The 25,040-nt window shown below is 60.2% G+C and overlaps 2 protein-coding genes across 3 annotated transcripts in view; one reads left to right on the forward strand and one right to left on the reverse strand.

Moving 5' to 3' along the window:
* ADCY1 (adenylate cyclase 1) overlaps positions 1-10,934 on the forward strand; it is a 113,177-nt gene extending 102,243 nt beyond the window's left edge. Inside the window, exons 18-20 of the mRNA XM_060632062.3 lie at positions 353-467; positions 1,515-1,639; positions 3,362-10,934. Coding sequence (XP_060488045.1) covers positions 353-467; positions 1,515-1,639; positions 3,362-3,688 — 567 coding nt within the window. The 3' untranslated portion in view covers positions 3,689-10,934. The remainder of the gene's footprint in view (positions 1-352; positions 468-1,514; positions 1,640-3,361) is intronic.
* Positions 10,935-14,662: 3,728 nt separating this feature from the next.
* CCDC201 (coiled-coil domain containing 201) lies at positions 14,663-23,790 on the reverse strand. 2 transcript variants are annotated; one of them, XM_060632064.3, is made up of 3 exons: positions 23,704-23,790; positions 17,751-18,173; positions 14,663-15,399 (listed from the first exon to the last, which is right to left on the reverse strand). In XM_060632064.3, the coding sequence occupies exons 1-3, from the start codon at positions 23,719-23,721 to the stop codon at positions 15,235-15,237; spliced, it is 606 nt and encodes a 201-aa protein (XP_060488047.1). In that variant the 5' UTR covers positions 23,722-23,790; the 3' UTR covers positions 14,663-15,234. The 2 variants fall into 2 exon arrangements, with proteins under 2 accessions (XP_060488047.1, XP_060488046.1); XM_060632063.3 differs by having other exon boundaries at positions 17,748-18,173.
* Between the last annotated feature and the right edge of the window lie 1,250 nt (positions 23,791-25,040).

The following is a 25,040-nucleotide window of genomic DNA, read 5'->3' on the forward strand; positions in this document are numbered from 1 at the left end:
AAACCTTGAACTGTCACAAGAAGAGAAAAACCTGACGGTTGTCTTTGTTTTACACAAGAGGGGCTGTCTCAAATGAATATTTTTTTAAGTTTGAGAGAGAGAGCACGCACTTGAGTTGGGGAGGGGTCCAGAGAGGAGGAGAGAAAGAATCCTAAGCAGGCTCTGTGCCGGCAGTGCACCCACGACCCCGTGGGGCTGACACCAGGCCACTACCCAGCCTACAGTGGGCGGGGCGCTGCTGTGCCTGTGGGGTCAGGTCCTGCCCCTGGCGGGGTGCCCGTGGAGCGTCCCAGCCCCCACATGTGGTCGCACCCCCCAAGCGTGGTAACCGCCCCCCGTCTGCTCCGTGCAGGCCAAGAAGGGCATCTCCTCCCACCTGAGCACACTGGCCGACTTCGCCATCGAGATGTTCGACGTCCTGGATGAAATCAACTACCAGTCTTACAACGACTTTGTGCTCCGTGTGGGTATGTGGCCTCGGACGCCAGCATGCTGCTCCTGCCCCACCCAGGGCTGGTGGCCTGGCCCCTCCTGTCCAGGAGGGAGGGCAGACCTCCCAGGGGCGGCCTGGGGGCACAGGGACAGCTGCCTCTGAAAGGGTCCTGGGAACCGGACCTGAGACCCAAAGGGTTGCTGTTGAGCTCACAAAATGCCTAAGTCCACTCGTGGTGGGCGGGGGGCGGCGGGGGGTGGGGGTGGGGGAATGCTCCAAAAATGGTTGTTTGTGGTGGTTCTAGAATTCAGACGTCCAGTGTCCAGTAAAAATCCTAAGAGGCTGAGTGTGAGGGTGACGGCAGGGGTCTGCGGAACCTGGCGCCCGCCCGGCCCGAGTCCCTGCGTCCTGCTTTCTCCTCTGGCCGGGACTCCACCGTGTGTAGTGACGTGGCAGGAGACAGAAATTCTGTTCCCGCTCCCCCATGGGAACCTAGCAGGGAGCCTGGCCCACCAGCCGTGGGGGAAGTGGCCCTCTGGCCCCTGTCTGGGCCCCGCGTCCTGCACACCACACCGGCACCCCGCTGCTGGGCTGGGACGTAGTGCCTGTGGCTGACCCAGAAAAGTCTGCGGGGTGCGGTGTGGGGCGACGTGACGTGGCCTCTGCAGGGCCAGGAGGCCCCAGTTCTGGGATGGCTGCAGGGGTGATGGGCACTCACACCCTGAGCCACATGAAGAGAAGGGGGCCTCCGTTCCCCACTTCAGAGCACCCCGAAATAGCGTGAACGTTTCCGGGCCCCATACCCTACAAGACCTGCGGGGTCGCAGCCAGGGAAACGGAAGGGGGCGGCAGTGTGGGGGGTGCACTGCCGTCCCGAAAGGCCAGGCGTCTGAGCAGTGCGGGGTCTCTGTTCCAGGGAATGGGATTCAGGATGAGGACGGGGCCGTATGCCCAGGCTTCCAAACGGCCCCTTCGGACCGGACACTGTGCCAGGATCCCCAGGACCCCACGACCCCAAGAGGGGAAAACTCCTGCCCTCGGAAGCCTTCCCGGCACTGACGGTGCTGACGCTGTTTTCCAGGCATCAACGTGGGCCCTGTGGTGGCCGGGGTGATTGGGGCTCGGAGGCCGCAGTACGACATCTGGGGGAACACGGTCAACGTGGCCAGTCGGATGGACAGCACCGGCGTCCAGGGCAGAATCCAGGTCAGTTCACCACGAGTGCCGAGGCTGGAAGACGAGGCGCAAGAGGCGGGGGCCGGCTTGGCGGGAGTGGGCGGCCCTGAGCCCCAGGGCCTGGCAAGGACAGAACGCCGCCTAGCACGGTGTGTCCGTGGCCTGTGGGGCGCGTGGTTGTTGCTGTCTGGTTTGCTCTGTGGCCGCGGGGGTTGGCTCCCGCATGGCTGTGTGCAGAGTTGGGGGCGTGGTGAGGGCTGGGGTCCCAGTCAAAGACAGCGAGCCCCTCCAGCATGCAGGACCCTGCCCACGTGCCCGGCTGCCTTAGAGGGAAGGGCTTCCTGTGGTTTTGAAGGGCGGGTGCTGTGAGATGCCTGGCCCTGACCCCCCGGACCGGCCACCCCAAGGCTTGGGGGCAGTGACAGCTCTTCCCAGGTGTGCAGGGCTGTGGGTGGCTCTCGGGACCTCGGTCAGGTTTGCGGGGGCTCACACCACAGGCCCTGGGGCCTTGGGGGGAGGAGGCCTGTCCCTCTGTGTGGCTGCTGCTGGCCTCTGGGGGCCCATGGGACCGGGACAGTGAATGCAGGGCGCTCTGTCAGTGTCCCCGGGTCCAGCACTGGCCTCCCCCTCTGCCCTGATGCCTGGCAGGGTCCTCGAGAGCTGTGTAGAGGCTGCCAACTCCCCGGCATCTGCGTGTTCAGTCGTTCCTCCCACTGCCCCCCCCCCCCCCCCCCCCCCGCCAGCATCCAGCAGGCGCTACGTCCCTCTCAGGTGCCTGGCAGGCCCTTGGGTTCCTGGGTTTAAACTGTCAGGAGAGCTGTGCCCAGCACAGGACAGGATCCCCTGAGGTGCGTCTGCACATCTGCAGTCCTTCCTTCGAATTTCTTTTATTGTCGTGAAGTTCGCACACTTTCCCGCATCACTGTGTGTGGTTCGTGAACAGCTCGAAGGCACTGAGTGACCCCACCTGCCATCCAGGACCCTGCGGCCTCCCCAGGACAGGCCACACGTATGAGGGGACCTTGGTGAAGCCAGGCCACTGTCCCAGGTCCACTAAGTTTCCAAAATCAGATTCCAGCAAGCCCCCGCCACAGACTGTGGCCGTTCTCCACGAAGTGCCTGCCTCCCTCACCCCACTGTCATACCGCAGGGACCGCCCTTCCGTAGCCCCGGCCCCCATGCTGCATGTGGGTCTCTGCAAGTCCTGCATGGCCACATTCTGACCCAGGTGCCCGCCTCTCAGGGTCCCAGGGCTCCGACATGCCCTGACCACCTCTGTTCCCGGAGACACTTCTCCCGCCAGCGGCCCCTCACTTGGGCCCCCTCCCATGTTGAGCACGCCCGCCAGTAAATGCTTCTTATGGGATCCTTCCTCTGCTGGGGCCCAATCAGACATTTGGTTCTTTCCTCAAAGAAGCGAATGAGGGCCCCAGATGTTAGCGATGCAGGTTTGTGTGTCCCGCCCCTCACTGTCAGCCGCTGGAGCTGGTCCCGCCCAGGCATCCGGCTGGTGCCCGGGCCTCCCCCTGGAGAGCACTGCTTTCTCCTGCGTGCCCGTGGCTGGCTGGTGTGCAGGCGGCCGAGACCCCGGGCTGTCCCTTTGGGGATCCCCGCGGCCCCTTGGGTCCCCGGCTCTCTATGATGCTGGAGATAGGCTGTGGCGGGTGGAGGAGGGAGCCTCCGGGCGGCCCTGCCCCCAGGATCCTCGCCCGCCGACCCAGAGGGGTGCCCGCTTGCTTTCCTCCACTGCAGGTGACTGAGGAGGTTCACCGGCTGCTGCGCCGGGGGACCTACCGCTTCGTGTGCCGCGGGAAGGTCAGCGTCAAGGGCAAGGGTGAGATGCTGACGTACTTCCTGGAAGGCAGGACGGACGGAAACGGCTCCCAAGCCAGGGAGCGGAAAGTGTGTGGCTACGGGCGAGCCGGCCTCCAGGGCAGACTGGGCACGGGCCCGCCCCCGGTGTCCTCCATGGCCGGCCTCCCGGTCAGAGCTGGGATGGGGGCTCTGCAGGGCTCAGGGCTCCCCCCCTGCCCCCATGGCCAGCACCTGCCCCCCGGAGCAGCTGGGAAGGAGGCTTAGCGGAGCCCACGCTGGCTGCCGGGGGCTCAGGGCACAAATGTGCGGGGCGTCTGGGCCTCGGGGGCTCCAGCAGGGACCAGCCCGGCCGACAGCAGGGCCGGGTGCCAGCGGCTGGGCTGCGGAAGGGGAGCCGTCCAGGCATGACCCGAAGCAGCCGGGCAGTGACGGGCCAGGGGCAGCCCTGCCCGCGTGGACTTGAGGCTTTCACGGGACTGTGCTCGCGCGGTCCTTTCCTTGGTGGCAGAGAAGGAGCAGCTGCCTGGGAGCGGCCGGGTCAGCGTCAGGCTCTGGGCCCTTCAGGACATCCTGCGGGGCTGCAGGCTTCCATTTAGCCAGAGCTGTGGAGCTGTGGCCGGCGGGCGTGAGCGCGAGTGTGCCCCTAGGCAGATGCACCATGAACCCTGTGTGGTGGGGCCTGCGTGGACAGAAGCCAGGCTTCGCTCGGCAGGGCCGTGAGGGCAAGAACGTGACCCAGATGGCTGGGCCCCTGATGGGTGGTTTTGGGGAGAACAGACAAGCCCCCTGTGTGGCTGTACAGGTGGTGGGGACACCTCCTTCCAGAACGGTCTTTGCTGAGAGCCAGAGGCGGGTCTTCTGGAACTCACGGGCCCCCGAGCCACGTCTCCACATCAAGACCAGCGTCCTCCCTGTTCTGCGCTGTGCTGTCCCTTGACCCCTGAAGGCACCGGTTCCTACAGACCCTGGCTGTTCTGGTCACCGTGCTGGTCATCTTGGTCTCCAGTACTTACAACATGAGCCTGCATGGATTTTGAAACAAGTGAACCTCACGACCCAGAGAGAGCCTGGGCGGAAGAACCAGCGGCCGGACGGGGAGTCTCGGAGTGAGTTTCGGGCTGCACGTGCGGGTGTCCGGCCCCCTGCAGGGAACTGTGCAGAGGTCTGGGAGTCACCTATGTGCGCAGGGACAGACCGAGGATGCCGGGATGTGCTACTGGGGGCACAGGGCGGCAGCCGGGGGAAAGGACAGACCAGAAATACCCGGACGAGACATTCGGGGGCCTCAGCTCTGACTGCAGGAGGAAGACCGTTTTGGCACCGGAGGGGGTCTGGGCAGACAAGTCCATCTGGGGACCAGTCCTGACCTGCAGCTCCAGCATGCAGTGCGGGGGGCTCTGGGGGACTGAAGCCAGTGAAGGGGCCTGGGGGTCCTGCTCCCGGGGATGTCCCCAGGCTGCTCCCGCTGGAGGCCTGCGAGGCGTGGCATGCTCCGTGGGGGGTGACCCTGCCCAGCCGTGTTGCCGGGCGGGGGCTCTGCGGGGCAGTCCGCGCAGGTTCAGGACAGAAGTGGGTGGGTGGACAGCCTCCCTCCTGAGAACAAGCTGTTTGCTGGGCCAGCAACAGCCATCGCTACATCGACAAGGTCTCAGTGGCCCGGCCCGCGCAACCCCCCCCCCCCCCCCCCGCCGCCCACATTTAGAGACATGGCATGATTCCTTCAGGGGAACCTGAGTCACCTCAAGAGTCCTGTGAGCATGTGGCCCGTGTGCCTGTCTGCACCCAGCTGCAGGGCTGGGGACCTGGCCCGTCTTCCACCCAGGGCAGGTTGGGGGCCGGGGAGCGGTGGACGGCACTGTGGCCTGACCTCGTGAACGTGCTCTGTCACAAGACAGAGGGGACTTTACAGGAATTGAGGGTACGGGCCTTCAACTGAGGCAGGGTCCTGAGTTCCCTGGGTGGCCCCGGTGGGACCGCGTGTCCCCTCGAAGTGGACGTGGAGGCCGGGCGGTCAGGACGGCCCAAGCATGAAGTTGTTGTTAAAGATTCAGGGCCCCGGCCCTCAGCTGGCGGAGATGGGTTGGTGGCTCCCCAGACACACACAGCAGGTTCCAGAGGCGGGTGGACGCCCATGGGACTCTCAGTGGCCCTCTGGCCTCGCTGGGCCCAACCCGGGGTCCACGGAACCAGGATCAGCTGACCTCCGTGACCAACTCCGGCAGCGAGGCTCCCGCCTCCACGAACGAGCGACCGTCGGTCACCAGCGGCTCAGCCCCGCGGCTCCCTGGGGTGCAGGATCCGTGTGCCGCCTCAGCGGTCGCTGTGTGCCATCTTCCTCCGTACTTGGGATGGGACTGTAGGATATTGCCTTACTTGTTTTTACTCTTGTACAGCGTTCACGGACAAACGTTAGCCTTTCGCGTGGGGTCCTCTCTGAATTATTTGAGATGCTCTGTAAACAACACCGTGTTTCACACGACACCCCTTCGCTCCCACCAAAAATGAGAACAGCCCGTCACCATGCGAATGACACCCTTTACCCAGATGTGCGATGTCCCCAAGGCCCCGCGTCTCTGCTTGGGGAAGCCAAGCCCTGCTTGGGGGGCACTTTGGGGTGTCCCTTGGCGCCCCCGCTGTGTGCTGCTTATGCCCAACCTCAGTAGACTAGAGAGCAACCCCAAACTTCCAGATGCTTCCACGGACCATGGGGCCGGGTGGTCCACTCCACAGGATCTGTGTCCTGCAGGGCGGCACCCCCCACAGGCCAGGTCCCCCGAGCCTGTACTTTTATCAGCCTCCAAAGCCACCAGAGCTTCCAGACACCTTCTGTCACTAGAAGCAATAACAACTTTAACATGTGGAACCAAGCCCGGTGCAGAGCAGACCGGTAACTCAGACACAAGCCATGTGCACACGTGTGCCCAAGTCGAGCCATGCTATGGGGGGCCGACACCTCCAGGGCCCCCCCAGCCCCTCCTCCAGACCCAGCTCAGGCTCCTCCATGGGCTTTGCTGTCGGTGCCCCGGGCACAGGGAGCAGAGGGACACAGGGAGGGCAGGCTGGGGTCTGTGCACATCTGTGACTCCCCTTACGCTATCTCCGCGTGTTTCAGAGCCGGGACGCCCATCCTCCCCACTCAGCCTGGTTGACACTCGGCCTCCGTGCTCAGACAGGACCCGGCCAGCCTTCAGAGGCACACACCCCAGGTCCCCCGTAGCTTCATGCTGGGCCCCATCAGCAGCCTAGACATACCGAACCCCTGCTTTGTCCCACTCAAGGAGGAAGGGTCCGGTTGGCCTTGCCCTTCTCTGTCTCGGTCTGGTGGACCCGTCTCTATCCCGGCATGTGTGTGCATGTGCCCTTGTGCGCTGTGTACCTGTGACTCCCTGAGTCGGGTCCTTTTGGTCCCTCCCTGGGAGGCAGGCCCCGCCCACTGCACCCATGCACGGCTTACCTGGCAGGTGCTCCCCCCCTGCCGGGCACTGAGTGGCCCCCTGACCAGCTGGGTCACAGCTGACACATGGAATTCTGAAGTGTGCAGGCCTGTTGGCTGTATGGAAAGTCACCCCCGGAAACTGATTTGACCCCGATTTTGTAGTGGCTTCGATTAAAAAAACATAACAAAACAAAACAAAAACAAAAAGTCCACCTTCTTAGAAGCTGTTGATTTTAAAATGTTTGGTTTGGTGAAATTAAGGGGCAGCTGTGGCCGGCTGGAAGCAGAGGGCATGGCCACGTCCTGGCGCCTGGACCTCCTGTCTGCCCGGCTGCGTTTGCTTTGAAAGTTCACATGGGACGATTGAGCCCCAACACCCTCTGACGGGACGTGGGAAACGTGGGGTGTGGCCTGTCTTCTTGTGGCATCTGGCGGTAGTGTTTGTCTTCACGAGTCATAGGCTGGAGTGGGTTGAAATCAGGTCCCAGGTCAGCTGGGGGTGGCCTGAGGACCCCCGTCCTGGAGGGCGGGGTGGGGATGGGGTCAAGGGGCAGACGTTCAGGAAGGCTCCATTTGGCTCAGCCTAAGGAATATACTTCTGCCTGTGCGTTTGGCCAGGCTGGACTCCGGAGGTGTGGGGTCGGCACTGGCAGCTGGTCCCGGGAGTGCGGGCCCCTGGGGAGTGGGGCCGGGTCCCCGATACTGTGGCAGGTGGCAAGCAGCCAGAGGCAGGCCCTGTGCCCAGAGACCGTGGGGGCCCCGCAGCAGCGGATGTAGCAATGCAGAGTGCCCGTGGTGGGAGGGACAGCCTGGTGTGGCCAGCAGCACGAGGCAGGGTGCCAACCCCAGACCCCGTGCCCTCGGGGCGCTCCCAGGGACGCCAGCTCCAGAAGCCGGCTGCTGTCTGTGCGCACCTGCAGGCCGGTCCTGTAGTGCCCGGGGACACATGTCACCTGCTTGTCCCCCTCGTGGGAGTAAACGTGATTGCAGGGGCGTCTGGGGACCACAGCTCTCTAAAGGGCTTTGTGGTAATGACTCCTACATTCGAATTTCTTAATTTCCCTGCAGATGTAATCCGTCTGTTTCCCATCAGATCTGTTCACACAGATAAACCGTAACTGCTGTGCTGGAGCCATGATTTGCTCACATCAGTGCGTATGTGCGTGTGTGTGTGTGCGCATGTGTGCATGTATATGGGTGAGTGTGTGTGTGTGCACACACGCCCATGCACGGGTGTGAAATGTGTGTACGTGTGTGTTCTTGCATGGGTGTGAAATGTTCATGTGTGTGCAAGTGCGTGTGTGCGTGTGTGTGTGCATACGCGGTCTGGCATGAGCAAAATACAAACCGATGGTGTGTTCCTGAGGCTAAGATGGGGTCACAGAGAACAGACTGAGTTGGGGGGCAGCCAGCCTGCCCCCAGGTGTTTGGTGGGACTGTCCCTGCGTGCCCTGCCTTGATTTCCCTTAGAAATCCCAGCCCTGGGAGGCGAGGAGGGGCAGGGGCAGAGTGGCCGTGGCCCCCACACGGCACCTCTGTGTCCGGCCATAGACAGGAGCAGAGTCTCTTCCTGATGTTCTTAGAACCTTCCGTCTGCCGTGTCGGTGAGGAAGCCCAGGGCCATCGAGGCAGCAAACTGCCCGTGTTCTGTTGTTGGGTATGGTGGTTTCTGTCCTCAGCCTGTCTGGGCTCCCTGTGCACGGAGGCTGCGGAGGGGCCCGTAGATGGGGGGCAGGAACCCTGGACGAGGAGCTGGCGGGGAGCAGGGCACCTGCCTCTTGGCTTCACGGCTGGAGGCCAGGTCGTCGGCTGCCCGCGGCCGTGCAGACAGACGTCCACGCACAGGGCCCTCTTGGGTGACGTTGTCAGCGGTCAGCGCGCTGACCACAGGGGCGGCCATGCCCTGTGGGTGAGGTCGCTCCGGACACAACCTCGATTCCTTTGTGCAATCTGTGCATTCCTCCCCACGCGTCACTGGGTTCTGTAGGTTCCGCTCGGATAACCGCGGGAAGGGCCGGGGTGAAAACACGTCTGGACGTCTCCACGTGGCCATAGACGAAGGAAACAGCGCCTCTTTGGCGGCCCTCAGGGCCCGTTCCCTGAGCTGCATGCCCCGCGGTGTTGTGAGGCACCCCGGGGCTCGGAGAGGTTATTGACTTGAGCGGCATCACACAGTGCAGAATGGCAGGGCCTGTCTGTCCTGAGCCCTTGGTTTTTGTCACCCTCCCCCCGCCCTCAGCTGACGCTGCTGGTTTGGATGGAGCTCCCTGCTGGTCCACACCCGGGCCGGCTCTGAGTGGTGTGTGGCCAGCCGCCCGCGGCTGTGCCCCGGGCGCGGGTTGGCCTCACCTGGCGTCCTGCTCTCCCCGGCACAGCATTTTGTGCTTTCGACTGCCGCCCCCACCAGGTTGCTCCAAGCCTGAGGAACCCTGTCTCCATCCCTTTCTGTCCTAAATCTGTGTGCTGCCCACCTGTCCTAGCCTGAGCAAACCGCGGAGCAGCGGGGGGACAGCTGCCCAAGTCTTCCTGCGAGGCCTCTCTGGTGTCAGGCAGACAGGGGCCCCCAGAAACCCCCAGACCACACACACGCCTCCCCACGTACACGCAGCCAAGTGGCCCCCAAGTCCTGGTCAGAAGGCGTGTGAGCCCTGGAAGGCCGTGTCTGCCATGTCCCTCCTGATGGCACAGCCACCCAGTGCCTCACGCTCCTGGCCCGCTGTGGGCGGGCGGGGTCCCTCCTGCAGGTCGGAGGACAGCCAAGGGCAGGCTTCCCCGGGTGGGCGTGGAAGGCAAGACAGGTGTCGTGGAGGTGCCGGGTCCCCAGCTTCCCCGGCCCCGACCCCTTCTGCCCTAGGCAGCTCGGAGGCAAACAGTGTGCATCACCTGCCGGGGACTGATGTGTAAACAGAGAAGCCGTCCTAGGCCAGCCCCCCCAGACCTGGCCGACCGCTCGGGCTCACTAGTCGTGTGCGACGTGCGGGACGGTCTGTGGGAACGGCCCCTCTGAGTGCCCCGTCTGTGCACTCTCGCCCCCCACGGCGCAGACCATGGGCCCACCAGCAGCCAGAACTCGATTCTCACCTCCCACCAGCGGCCCCACCCGACCCCGGGCCCTGGACAGAAGCACATGTCTCAGGGGACCGCCGCACCCCCGCCGTGGGGAGCCTGAGGAAGTCCACTGCGTCCCTTGCACACCCTGGGGTGCCACACCTCCGGAGCATCCGTCCTGCGGGGTCGCGCGGTCTTGCCTTCACCCTGTACAAATTATGGGCTCACAAGCCACGTGCACTCAGAATTGCATGCCGTGAAACCCCCACGTGTGTGAACCCACTTTGAACTTGAAAACACGCATCACGCGCAGAGGGACGGGCCCGTCTCGGGCCATCTGCCGGCTGGCCGCAGAGCGTCCCCGCGACACAGCGCACCCTGGGGCCCAAGTCCGGGCAGCAGCGCCTGCACCAATGATGCAGCATGTCCCAGCCCGGACGCCCCTCCTCCCTGCCCCGCCCCGGCCGCACGATTGCACACCCCCTTGCACAAGGAAGGTAACACGTGACCGCCACCACCTTAGAGTAGCTTCCGTTCTCGCCAATGGTCAACCCAAAGCCCACCCTGGGGGGTTTCCTCACTTGCCAAGAAAGGTGGTGTGAGCCCCGCACCCTCCGCGTCCTGCCAGCTGTGGCTGTGTCCCAATGCGGAAGGCAGAGTGGGTGGGCATGGGGACGGGCTCTCCGCCCACGAGTTCACTCGAGAACAGTTCTTCAGACACAAAACCAGGTGACGGGGTCGGAGTGACGCCGGCTCACGGTCACCGGATAGCTTCTCTCGATAGATTTGTATAATCAATACGGGTCTATTTTTACGTCAGCCCCTCACTGTACCTTCCGGTCTTTTCCAAGATGGTTCAACCGAGACAGAGAACTGAGTGATTGGTCCTATTTTTATTAACAAAGAGGTGAACAGACTGAAAAGTTAACGTGAATGTACATTTCTTAATTGCGACTTTTCTACTGAGTGTTTGCACTATACTTTCTGGAATCTTATTTAACAAAAATAAAGGAAAAAATTGCTTGACTAAACGTTGTGGCGGTTTTCATTGAAAGCCATGTGGTCGTGGGTGGGATCTGGAGCGGCTCCTGCCTCACTCCCCATTGAGGGGGACGGTGGTCTCCTATAAAGTGTGGGGGGTCCCCGCCTGGGCCTCAGTTACCCCTCCACTGGCCGTGGAGTTTCTGCTCCCAGCAAGAGTCTCCGGGGAGATGACTCACTACCTCGGGTTGGTTCCTCAGACCGGTAAGTGTCCCCTGGTTGGGGATTCCCATGGAAGCAGATCAAGAGGGGACAGCAGGGAGTGGGGGGGCCACATCAACAGGCTGAGCCATGCCGCTCACTAAAAGTGGGCTGTGCCGGCCGAGTCGGGCCAAGGTCGGGGCATAGCGGAAAAAAGGCCCTGAGGCAGCAGACCAGAGTGTCAGGGAGGGTTTGCCAGCAGTGACACCAGCCACCCTCTGCCAGGACACAGCTAATGCCACCGTTCGGGGAAGCCCCCTCCTACCCCCAGGTTAGGGGGCAAGAGAGGCCAGTGGTGCAGGGACCGCACATATCTGGTGGGAGGCAAGGGACAGGCCGGACCCTGGAGAGCAGGAGCCTGTGGCCCAGGCTCATCCCATGGAGCCCGAGACCCGCCCCCCGAGGGCAGAGGTGGGGCGGGGCAGTTGCTGGCTCAGCCTCCTCCCTGCCCTGAGCCCCAGGCTGTTTCCAGCACCCACTGACCCCCTCCCCCGCCCCCCCCCCCCCCCCGGCCTCAGCAGCTTGGCAGAAGTCACAGGGAGCACACCCCTGATGGCCCCAAACCTGCCCTGCCCGCTGCTCCCCTGCCTGTGTGACCCCCATTTCCAATGCTAGGGACGCACAGGGAGGCCCCCAGGCTTTGTCTCGGAGCCCCGGCCATCGGGGGCCCTGCTGGCCCCGTCTCCTCGTCCCACATCCACCACCTTCTCTGGCTCTGCCTGGCCTGTGTGCCCGTCTGCCGCCCCTGCCCCGTCCTGCGGGGGCCCCTAGGCACTCCGGCCACTGCATCCCCCCCAGCTACTCTCACGGGGCTTCGGATGCCAACCGGTCACGTCCTAGCTGTGCCGGAACCCTGCAGGGGCCCCCAGCTCACGCAGGTGAACGGGGCCCTCCAGGCGCTCCGAAGGCCGCCCCCTCCTGCTCCATGCTGTCCCAGCCCCTGCCTCCACACGGGCTCCCCGCCATCCCCGGCACCCCAGATGCTCAGCCAGGGCCAGGGGTCCCTCTGCGGCACATGCCTCCACGTCTTGGTTCGCGGTCAGCCTCCCCAGGGGCCTCGTCTCTGTGTTTAGAACCTGCCCTCCCCCTGCTCTGCCGTCCCTGCCATGAAATGAATGAATGAGTGCACAGGGTGACTGCGTAGATGGCTGTATGCATTTCTGGGGGTTCCTACGACCCAGGAGCCCAAGCTGGGGGGCTTCAACAACAGAGATGTACCCTCCCGCCTCTGGAGGCCGCGTTCCTTCTGCGTGTGGGGGGCAGTCCGGCCTGCGCCTCTTCCAGCTTTGGGGGGCCCCCGGCGTCCTGGGCTCGCGGTGGCCCAACGTGCCTGCCGCTGGCTTCTCCCTGCGCATCTGCATTGGGTGCAGGGTGTGACCTTAATCCAGAATGACGTCATCTCTGCACCCTCATGGTAATCACAACTGCGAGGACCCGTGTTCCAAGGGAGGTCTGGTAGGGATGGAATTGTCCCCCTCCCCAAATTCCAGGCTGGGCCTGCAGGGAGGCAGTCGGGGTTCAAGGAGGCCGAGGGTTGGTCCCCGTGATGGGACGGGTGCCCGTGCAGAACGAGACCCCCCAGAACTGACCGCACTGATGCCCGGATCTCCGGTGCCCGGCCTGCAGGACAGCGAGGAGTAAGCACCGTGGGAACTGGCAGATTCGGACAAGGCCGCCTTCTCAGGTTGTGGGGGGCTCTCTGCCTGTGAACCCAGCGGCAGCCGGTGGGCATGGGGATGTCAACAAACAGCGTTGGCCCCACAGCAGCCACAGGGTGGGGCCCCGACACCAGCACAGAAGCGGATCCAGAGTTCCTGAAACCAGAACCGCAAGTTGGACTTTTCATGCACCTGCCGCGTTGGGATCAGGTGTGGGGGGGTGGGGCACGCTTGGGGTGTTTGTAGGGGGAACTGGGATTCCAGGTTGGCAGTCGGTTCCCTGAGTACTGAGAACACGGTGGGTCCCCAGGCAGCAGGACCCGGCAGGCTTCCTGATCATCCTTGGAACTTGGTGAGAGGTGTTTGTGGCTGGGAACTGTCCTGGATGAGTAGCCTGATGTGCAGGGCCTGTCCGTTTCTCTGTCCTCATGTCTGACCTCCTAGGATTTGGACACTGGATGCCAGTTCAGCCATTGTTTTCTCCAAGTTTACTCTCTTTGTGGGAGATGCCCTCGATTTTATCTTCCAGGGCTCCTGTGGGATTGCTCACTTCTGTTATCCTATTCTTTATTTTTTGAGAGCAGGGGAGGGGCAGAGAGAGAGAGAGAGAGCGTGAGCAGGGGAGGGGCAGAGAGAGGGAGAGGGAGAGGGAGAGGGAGAGAGGGAGAGAGGGAGAGAGGGAGAGAGGGAGAGAGGGAGAGAGGGAGGGAGGATCCCAAGCAGACTCCTTGCTGTCAGCACAGAGCCCAACAGGGGGCTCGATCTCACAAACCAAGAGAAAATGACCTCAGCTGAAATCAAGTCATATGCTTAGCTGACTGAGCCCCCCCGGGCACCCCTACTCTCACCCTGTTCTTAATTCCTACACGTTATCTGCTGGGTATTTCTCTGTGTGGCATCCTCTTATGTCACCACTGTCCCCCGACGCTGCTCCCATGTCTGGTGCGTCTCTGCCTTCACACCTGCTTCCCGCATGGTGTGTGTTCCCATCCGTGAAAGTTCCACATGTGGCTGGGACAGGGGCACCTCCACGTCTGTGCCCAGGTGTTTCCTCTCAGGCCATGTCCCCTGTCCTCCTGGGGCCCCGGGCCTGGCGTGGCCTCCAGGACCTACAGGGAGACACCTGTCCTCTGTATTCACGATGCGAGGCACCCCATGGCCACCGCGCACGCCGGCAGTGGTTCTTCCGGCCCCAGAGCCCCTCACGTGCCCCCACGAGCAGGCCCCCTTCTCCCTCGGGGTAACCACGCTCTACAGTGTCACGTGCCAGGGTTAAAAAGATCACAAGGTCAGAACCTCTTTGTTAACTGGGAAATTTAAGCTCCCTTTAGAAAATAGGATTATTGCTATATTTGAACTTGTTTCTCCCATCATGCTTTTAAATATTGTTTTTTGTATGCTTTTTCCTTTTGTTGATTTAAAACACCGTATTCCACATCTCTACACATTTGTGACTGGCACAGAAAGCCCCCGAATACTGTGCATGTTTAGAAGGTGTCCACATTTCAAAGCATCATGTTAAATGCCGGATTGTTCCTGACTCAGAATAAACGCCAGAGCCGCCATCCTCATCCAGCCTAGCTACACGCTGTTCTTAGCCACTATTTCAAATCCCTGCTTTTTAAAAACCCCACAAATGAGATACCCTACTGTATTCAGATGATTTAAAGAATTTAGGGGTGCGGGGGGGTGCTCAGTCGGTTAAGTGTCCAACTTCCACTCAGGTCATGATCTCACGGTTCGTTGGTTCGAGCCCTGCGTCGGGCTCTGGGCTGACAGCTGGGAGCCTGGAGCTGCTTCAGATTCTGTGTCTCCCTCTCCCTGTGTCTCAAAAATAAATATTACAAAATAAAATAGAGTGGGGATGAACACATTTATAAGAATAAAATTGAGCTCTGTTTTTATAACCATGAAGTATCCCGCAAAGCTGTGCCCGAGATGGTCTGGACTGGGAGGTCCATGTGGTTTTGTGTGTTAATTGAAGGGCCCCAAGCACCCCGCTCCCTCCTCTCGACAGAGGGCCCGCACCCCCCCATCTGTTTGGTGGGACCCCAGCCCCAGGAACGCACTACCGTAGGGGGTTAAATTCTCACCACCCCCACAAAACCAGTGCCTGAACTGGAACCACCTCCCGGTGAGTCGCGGTGTCTGACTTCCCCGGAATGCACCCTGAGCCTGCTGGGAGTGTGGCCCCAGCTCTGTGTTGGGGGGGGGTGCAGCTCACCACGCTCCCTGGTCCCTGGGTGGCCCTGGGGAACCCCCGGGGGCAGGGGCACCTGCTCCCTCCATCCCCTGCTCTCCGTTGGTGCTTCTGAGGGCCTTGCATGGGATCGGAGTTACGGGAGCCTTAACTTGCCCCCCACCCAACCCAAGCATCACAGTGGAGAGGGAAGTGGTCAAGGTGAGGCCTGGGGGAGCCCCGAGGATCAGGGTTTGCAGTCGGTGGATGGAGGGCTGGCCGCGGGAGCCCCAGAACACAGTGCTTCCTGGCCCGGCCCCAAAATGCAGTCGTCCTCGATGGTGAGCTCGTGCTGAGTGGCCTCCTCGATGTCCCGAAGCAGCCTGACTTCCCACTGCCTCACGCGCTCTGTCTGTGGGGGGAGAGGTGTCCCTGAGAAGGCCTACGTTGCAGGAGCCCTGGCTGTCGCTTGAGACGAGCCTCATATGGCCAGCAGGTGCCCATGCAGGCTGCAGACCCCTGCCCCCCTGGGTTCCCTGGTCACCCGGTCCGTCTGCTCCCACGTGCCCCAACCGCCCAGAGGGCCGCATCCTGGTGTGGGGACAGGAGGGGTGGGTAAGGACCAGGGATCCAGGTCTGACAAGGGTGCAGAGGGGTAGCTGGGGGGCCGGCTGGGCTTGTGTGGGACCATCGGCCTGGGGCAGACAGGTGACTGTCCAGGCTTGCGGCAGGGAGGCCCCCTGACCTGGGGGTCGGGGAGTGGGGAGGTGGGACAGGATGAGCCCTGCTTCTAAACAAGGGGGGCTCAGGCTGTTAGAAAGCAGAGCCGGGGCGGGGGAGCTGAGCCAGACCACATGGGGGGTGTGCTGGGGCTGGGCCACAGAGGACAAGTCTGGAAGTTCTCAGCCCCCATGGCAGGCCCTCCCAATTGCTTCAAAATGTAAACAATAGTGACAACCCTCTGGGGGTAAATAAGGAACAGGAGAGGCTGGTGCCCTGGCATGCTGAGGGAGGGGGGCAGATGGTGGAACCAGAGGGCGGGGCCACCAGCCAGAGCAGTCAGCGCAGCTGGGAGCTCTGTGTCTGCACTGAGAGGGCTGCCCCATCTCTGGGGGCAGGTGGGGACCTGTGACCATCGCAATATCTGCCCCGCAGGGAGACCCTCAGTCCCCTTCCCTTTGTCAGCTCCAGAATATTCTGGCCAGGCTCACGCCCCTCCTGGCAGCAGGCAGGACCACTGGCCCGCAGGGACACGCGCGTAGTGCTCCACACAGCCCTGTGAGGCCGGGCTCCCAACTGCAACCAGGCGGCCACAGAAGGCAGGCGGGGGCACCAGGGAAGCTCCCCCTCCCCCAGTAACGCCCCAGAGACATGAGCGGAGCCAAGCACAGGGGTTTGAAAGGCCAAAGAGAGGAGCCAGCGGGAGAGGCCAGGCATCCCACGGTGACCTCAGAAGGTGGATCCCGGCACCCATCTCGAGGGCAGATGAGGGGTAAGAGGAGAAAGCCACTGCCCAGGCCACCCCACACCCAACTTCCCCTGAGTTCCAGCAGATGTGGGGGGGACAAGGGCCTTGAGGGCGGCAGAGTGGGGATTTCCCCCAGGGAACCAACAGGCCCACTGTCCACCAGACACATCCCACCTCTGGTCAGCAGGACAGGCCAGCTGGAGCCAGCCGAAGCCCCACAGTGCCCTTCTCAGAACCTTCTAGAACACAAGGGCGTCAGACGAGAGGGTGACGCTGCTGTGGGCCAGGGAGCAGAGCTCACAGTAGGAAAGGGGCCCCAGGGGCCAGGGGAACATGGGGGGAGGCCCCGGGTCTGCACTGAGCCACGAGGAAAGAGCCCACAGCTTCCTGGGCTCACCCACTCCACCTTAAGAAGGCCAGCAGGATTTATGGCAGCGTGTTCAAGAGTTTGGGGGAGCAGATGGGAACTGGGGGGTACAGATGCTCCCCATGGGGTCACATGACCCCTCAGAGCAGGTGGGGCAGGCCCAGGACATCAGAAAGGTCTAGCAGTGAGGGAAGGGTAGCTACCCTCTCTCAGGTCACAGCCACCTCCATGGGCCCTGAGCCCCCAGGTGGGGATGGGGTGGGGCTAAGCCGGGACAGGGCCAGTGTCCAGCTAAGGGCACAGTCAGGGACAGGGGTTGGGGACACAGGGATGTCAGGGACACAGGGACAGGGTTGGGGTCAGGTCAGGGACATGGTCAGGTCAGGGACACAGGGACAGGGTTGGGGTCAGGTTGGGGACATAGTAAGTGACAAAGGGCACAGAGACAGGGTCAGAGACACAGGGACAGGGTTGGGGTCAGGTCAGGGACACAGGGGCATGGTTGGGGTCAGGTCGGGGACACAGTAAGGAACAGGGTTGGGGTCAGGTCGGGGACACAGTCAGGGACAGGGTTGGGGTCAGGGTGGGGACACAGTCGGGGACAGGGTCAGGTCGGGGACACAGGTACAGGGTTGGGGTCAGGGTGGGGACACGGTAAGGGACAAAGTCAGGGGCACAGAGACAGCGTCAGGGACACAGGGACAGGGTTGGGGTCAGGTCGGAGACACAGGGGCATGGTTAGGGTCAGGTCGGGGACACAGTTGGGGACAGGGTTGGGGTCAGGGTGGGGACACAGGGACATGGTCAGGTCAGGGACACAGTCGGGGACAGGGTTGGGGTCAGGGTGGGGACACAGTAAGGGACAAAGGGGCACAGAGACAGGGTCAGGGGCACAGGGACAGGGTTGGGGTCAGGACAATCCTACCACAGCCGCCAGCTCCTTTGGGTCCCTCCTTCTCTTCCCCGAGGTGTTGGGGACCCCAGGCAACCTCAAGTGTGGAGACCGGCTCCGTGCTCCCCGGGACTCTGCCTGTTGCTGCCTCCGAGTGACCGAGGCGGGTGTAAGAGGATCTTCCTCGGGATCCCAGGGGTCGGAGGTGGGTGCCGGCCAGACGGTAGAGAGCTGCAGGTTCCGGAGGGTGGCCATGGTGCTCCAGGAAAGGCTTTCGGGCAGCGGGGACTCAGCCACGGGGCTCCCTTCCGGGTGGTAGGGGACACGGCCCGGTGGCCTCCTGTGCAGGCTGGGCGTGGCATCCCGGGGGGTGCTATGCTTCGGGACGTTTCTCGGGGACAGCTGACTCGTCACTGAAGAAGGACCCTCATCTTCTGCGGTGGACTTCAGCCCAGACACCTGTGGAAACGGAGCACGGAGGTCGTTTCTCTACAAGGTCACGGCAGCGAGCCTCTGAGGGCACACCCTCCTCCTGGGCCTGTGCCCCTGGTTGGGTAGTGCGCCGCCCAGAGACAGACCCCAGCGCAGGGCGGGCCGCACTCCTCCGGCTCCGCCTGGTCTGCTGTTTGGTCAAAACCAAACCCCAGTCAGAATGGTTTTAATGATAGAACCGGAAAACAGACGGTTTTCACGTAAAGACACTTGTTTTCAGGAGAAAACTGCAAAAACGTCATCAGTGAATTCATCTTAACATTTACACTCAACATAAAGGAGCAGGAGTCTGGGCGGAGGTGCATGCATCGGGCAGGTGTGCAGGGTAGGGGGACACAGAGCGTCCCCATCCTGGGTCCTGAGACCCCGGCCTGCAGCAGTGGCTTTGTCAGGGCTGGTTCTTCCTCCAGAACAAAGCCTTGGTGGAACCCCTCACACTCCTGTGCTCACGGCTTTTTCTAGATGCTAACACACTGTACTCAGCAAATAGTTTTATCATCATTATAAAGCCATGGTCTGCACAGTGCTCCTTGAAAAGCTGTCACTTCGGGCACCTGTGGGGCTCAGTTGGTTGAGCATCTGACTTCAGCTCAGGTCATGATCTCATGATTCAGGAGTTCAGGCCCCACACTGGGCTCTCTGCTGTCAGCACAGAGCCCACTTTGGATCCTCTGTCTCCCTCTCTCTCTGTCCCTCTCCCACTCTGTCTCTTTCTCAAAATGAATAAACATAAAAAAAAAAGCAAAGCTGTCACATCAAAACTATGTGACAGATTGAGCAGTTTGTTTTTTGTAAGCAGTTCTCGTGTGTCTTTTCAATACATATCAATTCGTGCTGTTAATTAGCACCGTACTGCATCTAGCCAATCTACTACCATGCTAGGTCATGTTCAAAGTGAAGTCCAATCCCACATATGGAGTGGGGAAGAGTATCAGTGGACTACAAATCCAATAAAGGAATAATCTCCAAAGTATGTGAGGCATACTTGAGAGACACAACTTGAGAGAAAAAAAAACAAATCATCCAATTAAAAATGGGCAACAGACACGAACAGACACTTCTCCAAAGACATCCAGATGGCCAACAGATGCATGAAAAGATGCTCAGTGTCACTCATCATCAGGGAGACTCAAGTCAAAGCCATGATGAGACATCACCTCACACCTGTCAATGAAGCTAAAATTAACAACATAAACAACAGGTGTTGGTGAGGATGCAGAGAAAGGGGAGCCCTCGTGCACTGCTGGTGGGAATGCAAACTGGTGCAGCCACTATAGAAAGCAGTGTGGAGTTTCCTCAGAAGGTTACCAGAACTACCGACGACCCAGCAATTGCACCCCCAGGCACGTAGCCAAAGGGAAGGAATACAAAACCCTGAAGAAGTGACAGCACTGCCTTGTTCGCTGCAGCGTCAGTCACTATTCATCTCCAAGCTGGATCCCCCTTGGCAGGACGTCCCACGTGTGTTTTCGGTGGTGGGAAGAGCAGTTTCCAGTGATAGAGTCCATTGCTGACAGTGCTGCCCCAAACCATTAAGAAAGTGGCTGTCGCACAGGGTACAGGAGGAAGCAGAACTCTTTCAAAAGAGCAAGTGTATAAAATCTCCAAGACGAAATGACGCCGATGTTCTGGAAAGCCTGCTGGCACCATAGGCGTGGCAGCAGCATGTCCACCGGCTTCCACACAGGGCGCGAACAGCGCCAGCGGCCGGCGTACCACACTGCCACTTTGTGGTCCTTGAATTCCCGCTGTGATGTGTGCATGAAGGGGAGTGATTGGTTAGGGACTGGGGGGAGGCAGAGCTGAAAAGCATTTTAACGATGTGGAACTGGTCAAGGGCTAAACTTGTCCTGGAAGAAAGCGCAGATGCTCCCGCTGTCTCTTTCAGGATGCTGCGGGGGAGGGAGACCGCACAGCAGCCTTCGGTTTGCTGTCTAACAAATCACACCGGCACTGAGCGGCTCAAGGGAGATGTTGGCGGTCTGTTTCTGTGGGCCAGGGCCCTGGGGTCTCCCGTGGGGTTGCAGTCTGGCCGTCCTGGTTGAAGTCAAACAGAGAAACAAGGAAAACTAGAAAGTCCAATTTCAACCTCTCTCTGGTCCTGCCCTGTTAGCGATTTATAACAAAGAATAAAACCACGGAATATGTGTCCCGAACGCAAAGAAGTTCTTGTGTCATAAATGGAATCCTGATACACAAGGGTGTGTGAAATCACCGATGATATTCCACGTCCCCGACTCTCTGAATGAGACACACGGCATAGATGCTGTGAGAACAGAGTTAGGTGTCTGAATTTCCCACAGGGGCTGAGAGCCAGGCCAGGGCAGGAGACAGTCTGCAAGCAGTGTGGGGGGAGGGGTTGGGTCTTGCAGAAACGTGCTCAGTGGAAGGTGCCGGGCATTCAAAATCTGACCTCAGGGAGCAATCAGAGCATTCCTAGGAGGTGAGCGCATCATCACTGGGTGGCTCAGGGAGGCACAAGCCCAGCTGGAAACAGAAAACAGGTCTGGCTCCATGTATGCCCGCAGGAGGCACCCCCCCCCCCCCACCAGCCCCTGAGTCAGAAAGCCAGGCTGGAGTGCCCTCCTGGGAGGGGGCCGGTTGCAGAGCTTCAACTGTGTAGCTCCTGGGCTGCTCCTGGCACCTTGTTTCCTTTAGCAAAAGCTTTAGAAATTGATTAACGTGAACTCAAACAGCCCGAACTGGATTTGCTCCAGAGAATGAGTCAGCGGTCTCTCAATGCAACTGCCCTGTCGTCGGGTGGCGTGGGTGCATGGGAGAATTCTAGGGGCTCCGCAACCTCCCAGGACCTGGGGCTGTCCACTCCTGACACCTTCTGCGGCTTTCTAATAGGTGAACGGTGCTGTCTCCCAGCGGCGCGGGCTTTGACAACCAGCGGGGGCAAACACCTTTTCATTTCCTCGCCACCTATGTTCCACGTGCACATCTTCTTTGGTAGTCGAAGTCCAGGCACCCTTGCCCTGGCAGCAAAGGCAAACAGAATACGCTCGCCTGCCAGCAGGCTGGCGTTGGGTTCGAAAACACGTCCAGCTGCGGTGCGTATGTGAAGCTGTGTGGGAGACAGAAGGCTTCTGAAAGATCCAAAGCAGGATGACAAGAAAGGCCAGGCAGGGAGGAACCAAGTAAACACAGGCAGTGCCTCTGATGTCATCGCTGGAAAAGGCCAAATGCGTGGAAAAAGACCCAAGACAGCCCCACAGTGTGATAGGAAACAAAAGCCAAAATGTTTTCCTTCTGGAATTACCTTTGCAACACATACCGTAGCATCAACACAGAGCAAAATCCACAGAGACGTATGGAGAAACGGAAATAAACAAGTCATTGAGGCAAGCCCACATTTTATTTATGTATTTTTGTAGCCCCTGGTAGATCAAAGAGAAAGAAACGATCCAAGTCCCATGAAGGCAATTGCTTGTAAAGGGAAATGCTAGGCCATGCTACTTTTTACAGGGACCAGGCTCAGGGCACACGTGGGGTGTGAGCACAGACCGGGGCTTCTGCTAAAAAGACACTACAGGGGAATGGGGACACATTTTCTCATTAGCAGAAGTTACTTCGAACTAGCCTGTTCAGGAAAGCAAACTGAGCCAATAAACGACCAAATGTCGATAGGCTTCTCCATAAGAACAATTTGATACATTTTTGATTAGACAATGCTGTGATGCTGACAGCTTACAGAAAGAAGCATGTGTCTGTAGCGATACACGGGCAACGCAAATGATCTAGACACACATGTGGGAATACTGCCCGGAGAGCTGGGCTTCAAATGAGCAGGGAAGGGAGTTTTTTCCACTGCATGTCGTTGTTCTGCTGGGTTGGTCACTTAGGAAAACAAAAAAATAGCAAAGCCACGCCTCTACCTTGTACCCCACATGAAAATAAATGACAAGGGACTGAGTATTATACTCTTTAAAAATTCACAGGTTACTAGAAATAAAAACAGAATAATTTTGAAAAATCTGAAACAAATTGGATTGTTAGATCCTCCACCAGGATAAATTCCAAATGGATAGAAGGGGTAAATTTTGTGAGAGGGGCAATGAAATGGGGTCGCTTATGTCAAGGGTGTTTAGAGGGAGCCAGGAGGCCATGGGGCGGGGGCGGCTCACACTCAATTCTCATGGTGCAACCATGAACTTTGAACTGTGCCAACCTCCATAAACTCCAAGGACTCACCCCAAGACCCTGCAACCTACTACCATAATGGACTTTGCTTGGTGAGAGACTTAGAAAAAATTCTGTTCAGCCAATCTGAGTTTTCTGCGGCCAACACCAATCAAAACTGACATAGACCAACATTCCCCATTGTCTTAAAAAAACCCTGAGTTCTGTCCCCAGGGGGGACATGATTTGGGCTGTTCCCGAACTACAATTCTGAGACCCCCACATGAACACTTTTGTTTTATTTCGGTCCTGCCTCTTTTCTCCATGGCCAATGTTAACAAACAAACAAACAGAACTATAAAAGCACTGGAGAGAAATATGGGTGATTTCTCTGTAAATCTTGTCAGAAGTAAGGCTTTCAAATGATAGCTCACAACACAGAAGCCATAAAGGAAAATACGTTAAAATAAATACATTTGAAACTTCTGCAAAGACAAACCGGCAATGTACTCAGTGAAAACACACAGCCCACACCTCCCGTGAAAGGTAAATGAGAGGTTAATGCTCCTCAGACTCAGGAAAAAACCAAAACCTAACAAACATGCAAAGACCCTGAGCAGGTGGGTGGGTGGGTGGGTGGATGGATGGATGGATGGATGGATGGATGGACAGACACACGGACACACACACACACACACACACACACACACACACACACACACGCACACACGTTTTTCTCATGCACTGATAAGAAAAGGTCCCTATGCTTTGGGTACAGGCTCCTCCCCACCCTCCCCCCCCCAAACTGAGGAAAACTACAAATGTAACATTCTAGTAAAACATAAAAACATCCTTAGCCTGTGGTGGGGGCTGGGGAAGGCTGAGGGGACACCCATACCTGTTTAGTCCCTTACCCCGACACCACGGGAAGACATTACCTAGCTGCAAATGAAGATGGGCAAGGACAGGAGAAAGGTCCCCGCTTGTCTGGAGAGGGAACCAGGTGAGCAGAGACTCGGGGAGACTCGGAACAGCCGCCCAGACCGGCCTGGGGAGTGTCCGAGGGGTCCCCTCCCAGCCACAGCACAGGGCTCTGGAGGGCAGGCTCTAACTTCCCCCGGGGACCCCTCCCAGCCCGGCACCCCGCTTTTCCGTGCGCACGCGGAACGGGCGTCGCACAGGCTCCCCGCGGGGCGGACACCGACTGACCCGGCCTCCCTGACGGGCTGGGGGAGGGGCGGAGGTGCAGGACCCGGCACCTGTCTGATGTGTCAGGTGAAGGCGCCTCGGGTCTGAGCGCAGGGCGCCCCACATCAGGGGATGCGCGGTGACTCTGACCCGCCCGCCGCCAGCGCCCCCCATAACGGCCTACCTGCGCCCCGGACTCCATCCCGCCTCGGCGAGGACACAGCCGCTGCAGCCGCGGGCCCACGAGCCCGGTCCCAGAAGTACCCGCGGGCGGGACCCCACCTGCGCGCCGCCTCCACCTGGGCCCGTGGCGGCGCAGGCGCAGGGAGGAGCGCGGGCGGGCCGAGTCCTGAGGGTGTCCACCTGGTCGGTTCCACGCACCTGTGTGCGCTTCTGGCCCGAAGAGGTCAGGGCCGCGGGGCCGTGGACGCCGGAACCTGAGCCCCGCGAGCGCGCCTGGCGCCGGGTGGTCTACCTGCCTGTCACAGTGAGCTAGAGAGGGGACACCGTCACTCCGCCCTGGCACCCACGGCAAGGTCCGTGTCCCTGCGTCCCGAGCTAGGGAGCGGAGCGCTGGGTGGTTGTCAGAACCCTGCGGGACAAAGGGGCACCGGCTGTCAGATGGGCCCTGGCGGCTCCGGGACTGGCATCAGGGCAGCTCCTGGGGCCTGTGCTAGCCCCCTGCCAGGAGTGCCCCCCCTAACCCTTCCACCCCATCCCACCCCACCCCATTCCCCCTGCTGAGAGCTCCCTCCTGCCCCTCCACCACCTCCACCACCCCCACCCCATCTGGTACCCCCTGCTGGGAACTCCCCCCACCCCACCCCATCCCCCCTACCTCCTCCACCCACCCCACCCCCCAACCCCTCCCCCTACTCCTTCCATCCCACTCCCCTACCCCACCCCCACCCCCTTCCATCCTCATTCCACCCCCTCCACCCCAGCCCACCTCACCTCTTACCCCCTCCCTCCTCCCCCCTCCACTCCACCTCCTACCTCCTCTACCCTACCCCAGCCCACCCCACCCCCCCTACCCCCTCCACCCCCCCAGGCATTTCTGGGAGTGGGACTGAGGGGAGGGGTGCAGACAAGAGGCTAGGGGCCCACCTGAACAGCCTCTGCCATAGTTCATCTACACACCAGGTCAGCCTTGCAGAAACTGAGAAAGATTCACGGTCTTGTGGATTCATGGAAATGGATGATGGGTGAATTTTAACATCACTGAAATCCATTTCATTTTTATGTAACCATGACATATAATTAGTAATAATTTTTAAAAACCTCCCCCTGTACAGTCCATCCTTTTCCCGATGGGGAAAGTGAGGGCCACCAAGGGGAAGAGTTTGTTCAAAGTCCTGGAGTGAACCAAGTGGGGCTGCCTTGACATCCCAGTGTCCTGATGTCTCCTCACCGTGTCAGGCCAAGTGGCCCCTGTCCTCCTGGCTCCCAAGGGTGCCTTGACCTCTAACCCCAGGGTGCCCTGACCCCCTGGCACTTGGGCAGTGCTCTGAGTGCAGCGTA

Source organism: Panthera onca, chromosome A2 (assembly GCF_046562875.1).
Source record: "Panthera onca isolate mPanOnc1 chromosome A2, mPanOnc1 haplotype 2, whole genome shotgun sequence".
Classification (NCBI taxonomy): Eukaryota; Metazoa; Chordata; class Mammalia; order Carnivora; family Felidae; genus Panthera; species Panthera onca.

Bases quoted from the DNA above. Each gene is read 5' to 3' on its own strand.
- CCDC201 (XM_060632063.3), bottom strand. The intron at 15,400-17,747 runs GTAGGATTGTCC...CTCCCCCCACAG, and splicing joins CAAAGGAGCTGGCGGCTGTG to ACAGAGCGCGTGAGGCAGTG.